At 33.3% G+C, this 13,004-nt stretch overlaps 2 protein-coding genes and 1 long non-coding RNA gene across 3 annotated transcripts; 1 reads left to right on the top strand and 2 right to left on the bottom strand.

Annotated features, from left to right (window-relative positions):
* Positions 1-1,784: 1,784 nt before the first annotated feature.
* On the top strand, positions 1,785-5,277 carry LOC110714054 (probable WRKY transcription factor 41). The gene is made up of 3 exons (XM_021892516.1): positions 1,785-2,717; positions 2,849-2,986; positions 4,541-5,277. Exons 1-3 carry the CDS (start codon positions 2,347-2,349, stop codon positions 5,151-5,153), a joined length of 1,122 nt encoding a protein of 373 aa, XP_021748208.1. The 5' UTR covers positions 1,785-2,346; the 3' UTR covers positions 5,154-5,277.
* Positions 5,278-5,503: 226 nt separating this feature from the next.
* LOC110714055 lies at positions 5,504-7,741 on the bottom strand. The gene is made up of 5 exons (XR_002510102.1): positions 7,568-7,741; positions 7,234-7,393; positions 6,651-6,860; positions 6,176-6,554; positions 5,504-6,103 (listed from the first exon to the last, which is right to left on the bottom strand). It is a non-coding gene; the product is annotated as an uncharacterized LOC110714055 (long non-coding RNA).
* Positions 7,742-11,051: 3,310 nt separating this feature from the next.
* On the bottom strand, positions 11,052-12,679 carry LOC110714620 (hydroquinone glucosyltransferase-like). Its single transcript, XM_021893170.1, has one exon. It carries the CDS (start codon positions 12,524-12,526, stop codon positions 11,096-11,098), a length of 1,431 nt encoding a protein of 476 aa, XP_021748862.1. The 5' UTR covers positions 12,527-12,679; the 3' UTR covers positions 11,052-11,095.
* Positions 12,680-13,004: the final 325 nt, after the last annotated feature.

The following is a 13,004-nucleotide window of genomic DNA, read 5'->3' as shown; positions in this document are numbered from 1 at the left end:
AAAATGTAAAAATTAAATTGGTGCATATAAAAACAAAACTGATGAGGAAGTATTCATGAACATGTTTAACAATTATTAGGTCTTTTTCGAGGTTAATTGGCTTCTAGATTACACTGACTAGATATCTATATAAATCATCTACTCTTAATAAGTTAACAGTATTATTGGTAGTAAAACATCCTTTTCATCTTTCTATGTTTTTCTCATATCATATCTTCAAAAAGGTTAAATAGGAAAAATCAACATTCCAAATGTTGATTTGAATAAATGAGCTTATCATAAAAACATTGCATGATACATACATTCCCTCACAATTGATAATTCTAAATTTCACTCTAATTTAAGTTGCGTGATGAATTGACTCAATTGAGTATATCTTAATTTATTATAAGTCACGTTTACATTTCTATTACCCATAAGAATTGAGCAAGATAAGTGGCTAGTTTTAGGTTGATTGATAGGGAATTTTGCATTTGAAGTTAGGCTTAGGCAAGGCATGAGCCACGGACATACAAGTTATAAAAATTAGCTTGTCTTAATAACCGTTTTTGGAAAGACAAGACACATAAGAATGAACCAAGGCAAAAAAAAATTACCAAGGTAGGCAACTCATAGAATGAACCGAGGCAAAATATGACTAAGGTATGTAGGCAACTCAAGACATGATTAGAGGGTTCGTTGCGAAGACATGAGTCCATGCATGAATTAGATAAATTCAGGGACCATATTGGGAGGCTTGAGAAAACCTTGATGCCTAACCTTGACGAGTCTTAAAATTAAAGGTTTTATGGATACTAAACTAAAGGCTATAACACACAAAATTAGAGCATTTTCGAAGATTATGAGATTCACTGTTGAAATTTCAAGTAATGATAAGAGGTGAATCATAAGGTCATAAAAGATTATTTGGAACCACTGAACCATAAGCTATCACTAGTTAATCACATAAAGGTCCGTGGTGGTCATGAGTCAATGACCGGGATCGAGGCATGTCTATAATGGGTTTAATTTATATTTAAGAGGCAATTAAATGATTCTAACCATCCAATTGGTCTCTTGATGAGTCTCATGGGATCTTTGGGTTGGACATCATCATACTCTATTATTTTCTTGTCCGAAAAAGTATAAATTTTCCAAAATAAAATAATTCAGTGCACGATTTCATATTAATTTTAGGATTTCTTCCAAGATCGATCAAAGTGCATGTCAGAATACCTCCCGAGGTCATAAAAATTGGTTTGGAATGATAACATACTACCAATATAACAGGCTAGGTTTATAAAGGCTCTATGACGAGTTTGGTTCTATTATACAACTATTTTGAAAATCTCTGTAGCAAATTACAAGACATATGTTCAAATTACGTTACTAACTCAACATTATAAGGTCTCATTACTGTCTCAGAAATCATTCATTGGATTATCACACTAATCATTGTCTATATTCCGCTGTTTAATTAGAGGTGTTACACCTTCAATTCCATTGTCGATGTTGTCAATTTATAATAATAAATCTTTTGTGATATAACATGAAAGATAACCAAAAGATGAACCCATATACATATACCATTAAAATTACTCTTAGCGAATTCGTACTTTTTTCATACTCCATACCGCGTATTTGAATTGATAAGTGTAGCTATATTTAAGTCATTACTTTGTATTATTATCAATACAACCTTATAAGTATAGAAAGGTGGTATACTAGTCGTCCGTACGTATTTACCAATTCTCTAACGATCGTGATTGAATGAAAAGTATACTTATGATTCTAATTTATATTAATGACAAGTGACAAAACCACTCGTTTTGTTAGTCAAAAACCACCTTTCTCCTTCTCCTCTTTCTCTCTCCTCCCCTATATATCTTCTCTACTCCATCTCTCCTTTCAACCCCTCCCACTTTCGCTTAAACTCACACCAATTTCAATTCTCTCTTTCTCTCTCCTCACTCATTGTATCCACACTTCTCCCACTCTTTTCTTCTTTCTTGTGCTCATTTTTTTTTGTTTTATAATTTTAAAGTTCCCTCAAATCTTAAGTTTTTCTTTGAAATTTCTTGTGCATTTCCTTGAACAACACATCATCAAATCCAAGTTATAACACTTTTATATATTTTTCTATACTATAAATTTTGTCTTTCCCTTGTAACTTATTCATCAAATAGATTATTTAATTTTACTTATATGTTTGTGAAATATGCTCATTCCTTCTTTACAATCTTTTTCTAGCAAAATACATTCATTTTAAACTCTTCTTAATTTATCAATAAACTCTCCTTTTATTATAGGTTATAAAAAAAAAGGTTCCATTTTCGTGTTTTCGAAAGCTAAGGGTATTGATTTGAGATGGAAGAAGTGAAGGGTTTTGATAGAAGAGCTCATTTGATTAATGAGCTACTTCAAGGAATGGAATTCGCAAAACAGTTGCGAAGCCAAATTTTGAACCCAACAAATAATTCATCTTCATCTTCATCTTCAAATGATGATTATAATAGTGATCAAGTAGCCCTTAATAATTCATTACTTGAAAAAATGTTGTCATCATTTGATAAAACCATCACAATTGCCAAAAAACTCAACATTCAAATCCCTCAAGACCCTTCTACTAATAATCTTAATCATAGATATGCCCATTTTTCGGAATCTTCTCATTCTTTAGCCATTAGTAGCCCGAAAAGTGAAACTTCTCACAACGATTTTTCTCCTTCAAAAAAGAGGTAATAATAATTGTTCTCAAATTGATCTGGCACGGTTTTTTTTTTTAAAAAATTTATGTAATTTGTTATTTCGTAAATAATTTTATTTATTCTGTAGACCGGACTAATTTAAGGTAATGTTTCTACTGTAGGAAATCAATGATGCCAAAGTGGACAAAGACTGTCCAAATTGGCAATGAAGGAGTGAAAGGCTTAGAGGGAGCACTTGAAGATGGATATAGTTGGAGAAAATATGGGCAAAAAGAAATTCTTCGAGCTAAATTTCCAAGGTAAGAAATTAATTCATGAAGAATTAATTATGGCCTTAGTTACAAATGAAAGAATATCTATCGTACTATTATTATCGTTGCGTTGTTGTTTGTTTGATAGTGCTACTTTGCTTAAGAAAGATATTGAATGGGATATATATCACGTGGGTTTTTTTGTATTAATGCATTATCCAAATTAAAAAAAAAAAAAAAAAACCTTTTTCTTAAATTTTGAGGGGACTTTGTTAAAGTTTGTGTTTCCCACTTTGGGTAAAACAATTATTGCATGTATTACCCACTTGATAGTTTCGTTGATAATATACTATTTTTATGTACAATGTAAATGAAATGTCTATTACATATGATAATATACAAGTGAAGATATTACGCCCGATTTTGGTAAATATTAGTTTTGATTATAAAAATCACATGAGTTTGCAAATTTTGCGTTCTTTGCGGGAAAAAAAAAAAAAAAAAAAAAAAGCATTTTACCTTTCAAAATCTCATATGATTAAGTTTATTTATAAATAGTTACACATAATCAAAGAAATACTCCGTATATGTTAATTAGTAATGTAAAACCGTCAATAATGAATGGGTGGGAGAATATGCAAGATAAAGATAATATTGAATATTTAGACATCAATTACAATCACCAAAAAAATCGTTTTGTATACTTAAAAAAAAATTGACTAATGTGTTGTAAAAAGGTCCTATGGATCTATGATTTAGGACTGGTTGAATGGTTGATGCTTATTTGTCACTAACTGCAAGTTGTTTGTCTGAGAGTTCTTGGATTTGAGTTTTAGAAAGCACCCAAAATCACCTTTAAATCATTAAAGTAAGTATACATGGCACTCTTGAAAAGGGGCCCACAATGCCCGCAAATACATTAATATTTTTCCAGGAAACTACCCAGAAAAAAAAAATTAAAAAAAATGAGGTAATTAATCCAACTTTTTAAAAAGACAAAAATAAATATTGCTGAGAAAAATATGCAGAATTGAGTAAGATGAAGCGAATAAAAATAAAATTTTATAAGCTGGAATTCTTACTTTAACTTTATTTAGTACTTATGTATCTTGTTGAGATTAGGTTTGGTGAACTTCAATTTAGACAATCCGACAATCCTACTTATCATATTTTGGGTGACATTATATTTTGGACGGCTGTATTTTATATTCATAATTAAGGAGTACTATGCTAATCCTAGATAGTGGTTAATTGTGGGACTAGTGACAATACAAATTTGCTTGCATGACATTGCTTTTTACCACTTTACTTACGCATTTGATCATCATCCACTTATCGTGTTGTCCAAATTTGAATTTTTTTTTTTTTTTATTACTTCCACGTTTTCACCTTTTAGGAATAGTTTCTACCACTTTTATCATTTCGACGTTTTCATACTAGAATTCTTAAACTTACTTTGTTCTAGATTAAGGTTAATAAAACATGTAGTGTAATGTCAGGAAATAAAATTGAAACGAAGAAAGATTTGTATAAAGTTTATATAAGTTCAACCGGAATTAATTTATTCTTGTGACTAAATTGCAAATATGTTAAATTATGTAGGGGATATTATAGATGCACTCATCGCCACACCAAAGGTTGCGCCGCCACGAAGCAAGTCCAACGGTCCGATGAAGACCCGTCCATTTACCAAATCATGTACAGAGGTGAACACACTTGTGCCAAAGGGGCCCAGCTAGTTCAGGCCCAATCCAAGGCCCAATTCCAACCCATGATTCCAGCCCAATTGATTAATTTGAAAACAGAACCACAACCACTTCCAAGCCCAAATCAAAATGAAATTTATGTGGGCCTAAGCCCAGAAGGTGACCTTAAAGTAGAGCCTGAGCAGGAGCCCGTTAACTACGCCCAAATATTTCGTTCATTCTCATTCACCTCAACTCACCTACAAACTGATGATCCTAATGAGAACTACATGTTAAGCTTCAGCCCTGCTTTTGGATCACCAACAACCTCGGAGTCGAACTATATTCCGGTGTCACCCTACCGGCCTACCAATTCCCACATTGGACTTACCGTGCAAACATCGGAAACCGAAAACAATGAAGGTGTTTCGGGCCCAAACTCGGTCTCAAATTCACCAGTGATAGGTGACTTTGAGTTCCCTATTGATGACTTGCTAGATTTTAATGGCAACTTTCCTTTTGAGCTTTAATTAAATAAACTATCATTTGTCCTTTCAATCCTACTCACCACTACCAAAATGGTAGGAAGTTTGCTTAGTGATGAATTAATTACTAGTGTTTTTATATATACATAGTTTATTTTGTTTGCTATTACTTTTTTTTGCACCTCAAGAAATTCAACACCCTTCGTGTTTTTCATATTGCATTGTGAAGATTGTTGAGGTGTTGTAGCATAGGACTAGAGATTTTATGTTGTAAAATAATAATAGGGAATTTTATAGGTTAACAAATTTGTGTCAAAATCTAGAGACGATTAGATGAATAAGATCTCTCTACATATTTTGAAGTGTATTCTTTATTTCTTATAAATTACAAATTTTATGTAGTACTTACATATAGCGTTTGAGGTACTCCTTATAAGTCGGTCCAAATATTACACACCCACTAGTGCCCTATTGAAATAATGAATTAAATTAACAAAACTCGATCACAATATAAGGGACGTGCATTATGAATCCAATATTTACACATTTTATGACATTTCTAAGGTGGATCCAATATTTGACAGAATTTGCACAACCAATATATGACTCAAATTTGTTTTAAATATAAAATTTCAAGGAGCAAAGATTATTATAGAATTCTAAGTACTCTAAATTGCACAAATCAAAAAACCAACAGATTCCAAATTTATACAGTGTTGTTCTACCAGATGTACATGTAGGAACTAAACATGAACATCCATGCTTTGATTCTGAACTTAAACAACTTTTGTGCTCTTCTTATAACCGAGTTCAGATTTGGGAAATCACGGTTTAGATCCACACATCAACGTACTATCTACAATGATCCATCTAATTTCCTCCAGAATTTCACACTATCATCTAATATCATCTTCAAGTCATGCTTATACTCGAAACCCTGATCAATTAGCTTTGTTGATCCCCACTTTACAGCCCTCTTTGGTCCTTCCATATACCTACAATAATCGTTGTAGAATCTTAATAATTATCACTCTATAGAATTGAAGACTAAATCTTGCTTAGCTTACATTGGTTTAACATTCAATTCAGGGTGAGTTTGCTGAAGACACTCGGCGATTTCAGCAGCAGAAACATAGTCACTAGCACATAAGAACCTGCCTTTGATTGAATCATTCTCGATACAGAAAATGTGTGCTTCACAAGCATCTTCAAGATGTATGATAGGGATCTTCCCACACAAAACATCTAGTTCTTTCAACGTCTTATATAGTGAAACTCGATACCTGTTAGCGGAGATATCATAACCATTACAGTGGGAAGATTCGTGAAGGAAAGTGTAGTCTTCCCTCCTACTAACCCACAAGCCAGGGTTACTATCTCCAAATCGCCGTCTTCTCCAAATTTCAAGGCTGCTTTCTCTGATTCTGTTTTTGAGATTACATAGTCCTGAAAAATCAGTTACATACAGCAATTAGTACGGAATACTACACAAAACTTCTGCTCAGCTCGCATTAATTAGTGAGTTACATTACGTTTGTGTACCTTAAGTGGTAAAGAATTAACAAAAGGATGATGTATCGGAGTCCAGCAGCTTTCATCCATGATATCCTTAAAACCACTCGCGTCGTCTTTGAGAGGTGATGCAGCCATCACAGTGGCGGTATAGACGAGTCGCTTCACGGTGCCTGATCTTATGCAGGACATGATAATGCTCTTTACTCCAGCTAATGCTGCCTCGGTTAAATCCTTGTACTTTTCATGTAAAATCAGGTTATCAAAATTATTAATCTCATGAAATCGTTGCAAATAATATAAAACAGTTAGCAAATAATATAATAATTTAGACTCATCAAGTACTAATAAATCAATAGTGGAATAACATTTCATGAATCCTTCAAATCAAACTTTTTTGTGGGGTAACATTTCATCAATCATGAGCCCAAAAAGCTAGAAAAGTAAAGTGATTGCTAAAAAAATATTATAATAATAATAATTTTTTATAAATTGATTGACTTTGTATTTCAACTCCACGTTAATTTTCTTGTAAATTAATTGACTTTATAGATTTTTGTTATTTTTCTATAATAATAAATAATAATAGGAATAAAATGAGAGGAAGACAAACTTGAGATTGTTGAGTGTTGATAAAAGGTGTTGCAACATGGAACACAAATTGGCAATCTTTAATGGCCTCTTCAAATTGTTGAGGATTATATATGTCTGCTTCAAACAATCGCAGTCGTGTTTCCGCTCCTTCTAACCCCTTTAAACGGTTCACTTTGGTGCTGTCGCGTGTTTGTTCAATTAGAGGGTAAAGGGAATGATTAAAATGACATAACAAATACGAAATTACAATTTATTTTATTTGATGCAAAGCGAAATTACAAATATGAGAACCAACTATGTTACATTGTTACTAAAAAATTAAAAGTAGTAATTTAGTTAAGAGTAGAACTAACCCAAGTTTCTGAGAGTGGCATGAACATAGTAAATGCCTTTATTTAAGAGCATTTTAAGGAGACATGAACCAATAAATCCAGAACCACCGGTAACACAAACTTTGCAATATCTATTGCTTTCTTCCATTTACAATCCTAATTATTCTGTTAATTCTACAACCAACTGCCCAAAGCTTTTTTAGTTTGGGCAATACTATAAGTACTAATTATGTACGGAAAGAAATATCTAGTGGACTTTCGATTATAACCTCAAACTAGGTCACGTAGTAGAGAGGTAGAGGACATCTCTTTTACTCTTTTTTTTTTTCCTCCTGTCATGGTATCACACATATATTTTCCGATAACACATATCTCTAACACATGTACAACGGTATATGATATCATGTACTTGTAACTTGTAAGTTAGTTGTGTAAGTGTGAGATATTGAGATACATACTTTGTATATAGATTTATCTATCTCTAAAGATATGATAGTCAATTTAAGAACACTTCTCCAAAAATACAAATACTTGGTTATGTTTTTCTACAGGCCTTTTGTCCAAAAAGGGTGGTAATATTCTAGAAACATCAACTCTACTACCTTAGTAAAAAGAAATTATGGCATCATAAATTGGCTTGTTATGAAATACTAGATGGTCATGGTAGGTAAATGTCCATTGCTAATGATGGTTTAGTTGAATTATCATTATAACTCACACCACATTTTTGATATAGTAATAATCATTTGAGTTAGGATTAGTCAATTTTATCTTCTAATGCCACCTTAGGATGATGAAAATTTACTCCGTACAATCGTAGATGACAAATACTAGAACTATAAGCCTAGAAATGTCTTAGTGTAGTATTCCAAAAATTTACTCCGTAGAATCGTAAATGACAAAATTATCATGCAAAAATTTAAAGAGTTTAGAAAAGGGTAGTATTCCAAAAGGTGTGGTGTTAGAACCTAGAGGTACTCGAGAAAGGCCCATCTAACACGATGGATGCGTCACATACTCACGAATATTGGCCTCACCAGTCCCCACCATCCACTGCGGAGTGCGGACTATGCTATACTCCCTCCGTTTTTAAATTTTTGCTCCATTTCTATTTTTTGCACTATTCATTGGTCCTACTTTGACTAATGTTTATGATTTATACAAAAGAAAAAATATAGTCTTGCGGGTACTTGTTGGAATCATATCAATGAATAGATTATTAATTTTCAATTGTTAGAATTTATACTTATTGGTAATTAAAAATATTAGTGATCAAATATTAGCATCGACATGCGTGTCCAAAAGAAATGGAGCAAGTATTTAAAAACGGAGGGAGTATATCATCAAAGTTGGGGTCATATTATACGCTAGCATCAGTAACTCCTTTGTATTGTCATGCAATGTTAAATTCTGAGTCCGAATGAGTCTTGAGTTAATATAAATAATTATCGCGATGATACATCATGTATGTTTAATATTCATATGTCCACCTAATATGAATACAAAAGCTTGCTTTGTTCATTAACTTCTAATTAGAGAGAAGAGGAAAGATGTAGTACATGTTTAATATTTCTTCCAGGCCACTAGAAGTTACCGTGTATTCTCTTCATCTTACTTATTTTACCTTATCCAGCTAATCTGAAGTTACAATATCATCCCTAAGAAGCAAGGAAACTAAGCACTACGAGTCTACGAGTATATATTTATATAATAGTTTCAATATACTTGGTAAGTTGGTATGCATCACATACGTGGCCAAGCTCAATTATTCACAGGCAGCCCATATGTGTACCAAGTACGAACCCAACTCATAGTCCATATGTATACATCAGATATGTAGCACAAATTTTGTTGGTGTTCAAAGTCTACTCTTTCTAGATGTGAAATTGTGAACAAAGCTTATAGAAGTGCATAAACTAGGACATTTACGAGATACCCCTAAACATAACAAAAGTAAATAATTAAAAATCAATATATACAGTGGCTTTTTCCATGCTATTTCCACATATTCACATGAACGCTTGAGTTTTGATAGAAATACTTGTAATAAAATACTCCATGTTCACATATACTCCACTTCTTTTCAAACATACTCCATTTCAATTCAATATTTCAACAGAGCACTTCCTCAGAGTTAATTAACGTTAATCTAAGCCAAGTTTCAGGAAAGATTAATGCCATTAAACACTTGATTACTTAGAAGGATTACTTGACAACTATAACAATTAAGATCATTAAAGACATGCAAGATGATCTTAAGTAACAAAGCATTCTGTAATACGTTATTCCTTAAGAGACACAAAATTTATAAATTTTCAATATTATAGTTATTGACTTATTGCTACTAATCAATGTACAAACACATGACAGGATGATAAGAGAGTGGGGGATAGCTCAAGTGGTTAGATCTCCCCTTCCAATTTAAAAAATCCTAGAATCGATTTTCATCTCCGTCCTCGTGACTCTCTAAACACCCAAAAAAAAAAAAAAAAAAAAAAAAAAAAAAAAAAAAAAAAAAAAAAAAAAAGACAGGATGACAATTACGATAAATCTATCACAAGTTCACAACCATTATTTGTTTCCTAAACTCCTCACACCTTTTTTTTCCCTTTATTCAAGGTAGGATGGAAGTTGTCAAACCTTTCTCAAGCAAACACCAACTGATACTATCATTATCCATATGTATTGGAGATATTTTATTTTAGGAAATTAATGTTTTTGTATATATAGTCTTTTCAGTTTAATCTTTTTGTATATGTAGTCTTTTAAGAGTCTTTTAAGTTCCCTAGTTGTTTGGTTTTCCTAATTTAATAGGAACCTAGAGTTTAGTTTGTATATAAACTCTTTTCTACACATTTGAATGGACATACTACTTTTATCCCAATTTCTACAATATGTAACATAGGAGTATACTATTGATGCATATTTTTCTGAAGATTTGGCCTCCAACAACCAAGCAATTTCCATGAAATTGGCCAAAAGAGTAGCAGACGCCAATTCCATTGTACTGTATATATTTGCATTATTATTGCATAATGACTTTTAATTTCTACAGTTACCAATGCAATTTTACCTGTTAAAAATGGGGTCCATTTACCTCTATTATTTTGCATTTTTGGGCCAGGCCTTATCACTTGCCAATCTGTAGCATATATCTGCATCCAATTCTCAACAACTTCCCTACCATTTTTATTTTTATTTTTATTTAAAAAGTAGGTAGAATCGAATTGAGAAAAAAGGAGTAAATAATTCCAGAATAAAGTTTATTTATTTATTTATTTTTATAACAAAATAATTGATCAAATTTAATACTCTGTACAATCATGCCCTGTTACACACTAGGACTATGACTGAAGAACTACTATTGGCATAATTATAATATTAATGGCAATTAAAAGGATAATAATTAATAATAATAAACAACAAATTGAAGGGGCCTAATTTAACAGAGAAAGGATGAGAAAAGTTTGTACATTCACACGCACTACTAAAGTATGGGATGGACTTTTTTTACTTGTTTTCTTCATGCAAATTATTGTGAATTTAGTTTTAGTGAGACATCCACTTTTGAACCACTTCACAAAGTGCCTTTGTGGACGAACCATTTTCTCCAACCACTCTATTGGCTGCTTCCTTCAACTCGTTCATTCGATTTCGGATTTTCTTCCCTTCTTCACCTTCCATTAGACCTTTCACAACCATCGCTATCTCCCCTCGACCAATTAGTCCATTCTCGTCGGCTTTAGGCTTTAGCGCGATCTTTATACCCTCGTTCAGCATTACCGCGTTCATCTTTTGCTCGGCGTATAATGGCCATGCTATCAAAGGCACACCATGCACCACGCTCTCTAAAGTCGAGTTCCAACCACAATGAGTTAAAAACCCGCCAGTTGCCATGTGGCTAAGTATTTTAACTTGCGGTGCCCACATTGGAATAACTAGGCCCCGCTCCTTGGTCCTATCTAAGAACCCTTTAGGCAAAAAGTCTAGAGGGTTATTTGGATCACCTTCAACACTAAAAAACGTAGCATTAATAGTTTTCTCATTAGGACTCCTTAGAACCCACAAAAATCTTTGCTCACTCATTTCCAAACCATTAGCCAACTCAATTATCTGATTATGCGAAAGGGTCCCACCACTCCCGAACGAAACGAATAAAACCGATCCACGTGGCTGCTCATCCAACCAATTCAAAGACTCACACTTGTCAACCTTCTCATCATCACTCGACCGGGTCTGAATCAACGGTCCAACAGGGTAAACCGGAGGCCTTCCAGGTTCATTGTTTTTCAAATATTTCAAAGCCCCCTCTTCCAACTCGTCAAATGAATTTACAAAAATACCCTCGGCTAAATTATACCTCTTAGCATGATGAAGTGTCCATTTATACGCATCGTTTTGTCTATCCTGAACCGGGTCCAATAGATTTTTGCCATGAACCGGAGTACAACCGGGTAATAAAACCGGTTCTTGCATGTCCTTAAACTCGCATGAAACTTGAGCATCAAGTTCCGGAAGATGTAAGAACAAAGACAAACACATAGCCGTAGATGGGAAAAATATATACGGCTTCATCCCAAACTCAGGTGCCACCTCGAAGGCGTCCGTCCCAAAGAGGTCGCCAACGAGGGCGACGAGGTTATGGTTCGAATCATACAACTCCTTAAGGTGAGACCGAATGGCGGGAACGGACCGGGCCAGCGTGAGACTAAACGTAGTCTCAATCTTAGCATCGGAAGGTAAGTCGTCTAAATTGACGGGTGGGAGGAAGGTGGAGGAGGTACGGTCCTGAGGAAGGGCCGCCAACGCGGTCTTTTGTGCCTGTGTTGGCGGCCCTAAAGTTGGGATTATTATGGACAATTGTAACTTAGGAGTAATTTGAATAATTCTCTTTGCAAATTCTACTAAGGGAATTAGGTGTCCCATCCCAGGTGTTGGGATGATCACTACATGAGGCGGTGAATTTTGATGCGATTCCATTTTTATTTGTTGATTCACAAAAGAATGAAACAAATTAATAAAGAGGAGAATGAACTTTTGAAAGCTTAGATTATAATTTGTGGGATAATTGTAGTTTTATGATGTTGGGAAGTTTTGTAGAATTTTAGTGGTTGAGAAAGAAAAAGATTATGAGGGTGCTATTTATAGAAAACAAAGCTTATGATTTTAATAATTTTTAAAAAATACGGTTATTATTAATAGTAGTAGAATAAATTTTTAAAATGGTAAAAATAAAATAGTAATAGTACAGTGGTACGAGACTAATGGTGTGCGTGTTGGGATGTAAGACTATAACAAGATAAGTCATATATGCTGGTATAAGTTAATGGGGACTTGTCAAAATACAGTATAATAATCAAAATTGTGACATAACAGAAACATATCATGTTCACTATATTGTTGATTTGTTGCTTATATCCCATTATTATTTATTGAGGATTTCGGTGGGTTTTATTTT

The sequence above is a fragment of the Chenopodium quinoa genome, unplaced genomic scaffold, assembly GCF_001683475.1.
Source record: "Chenopodium quinoa cultivar QQ74 unplaced genomic scaffold, ASM168347v1, whole genome shotgun sequence".
Lineage (NCBI taxonomy): Eukaryota > Viridiplantae > Streptophyta > Magnoliopsida > Caryophyllales > Amaranthaceae > Chenopodium > Chenopodium quinoa.
The sequence above is the reverse complement of the archived record's forward strand: the minus strand, read 5'-3'. Positions and strand labels throughout refer to the sequence as shown.

What these genes read in the sequence shown, in the direction of transcription:
- LOC110714054 (XM_021892516.1), top strand. Translation starts at nt 2,347, where the DNA reads ATGGAAGAAGTGAAGGGTTTTGATAGAAGAGCTCATTTGATTAATGAG. An exon ending in TTTTCTCCTTCAAAAAAGAG is followed by an intron (nt 2,718 to 2,848) that starts GTAATAATAATT and finishes TTTCTACTGTAG; the next exon opens with GAAATCAATGATGCCAAAGT. An exon ending in CTTCGAGCTAAATTTCCAAG is followed by an intron (nt 2,987 to 4,540) that starts GTAAGAAATTAA and finishes TAAATTATGTAG; the next exon opens with GGGATATTATAGATGCACTC.
- LOC110714620 (XM_021893170.1), bottom strand. Translation starts at nt 12,526, where the DNA reads ATGGAATCGCATCAAAATTCACCGCCTCATGTAGTGATCATCCCAACA.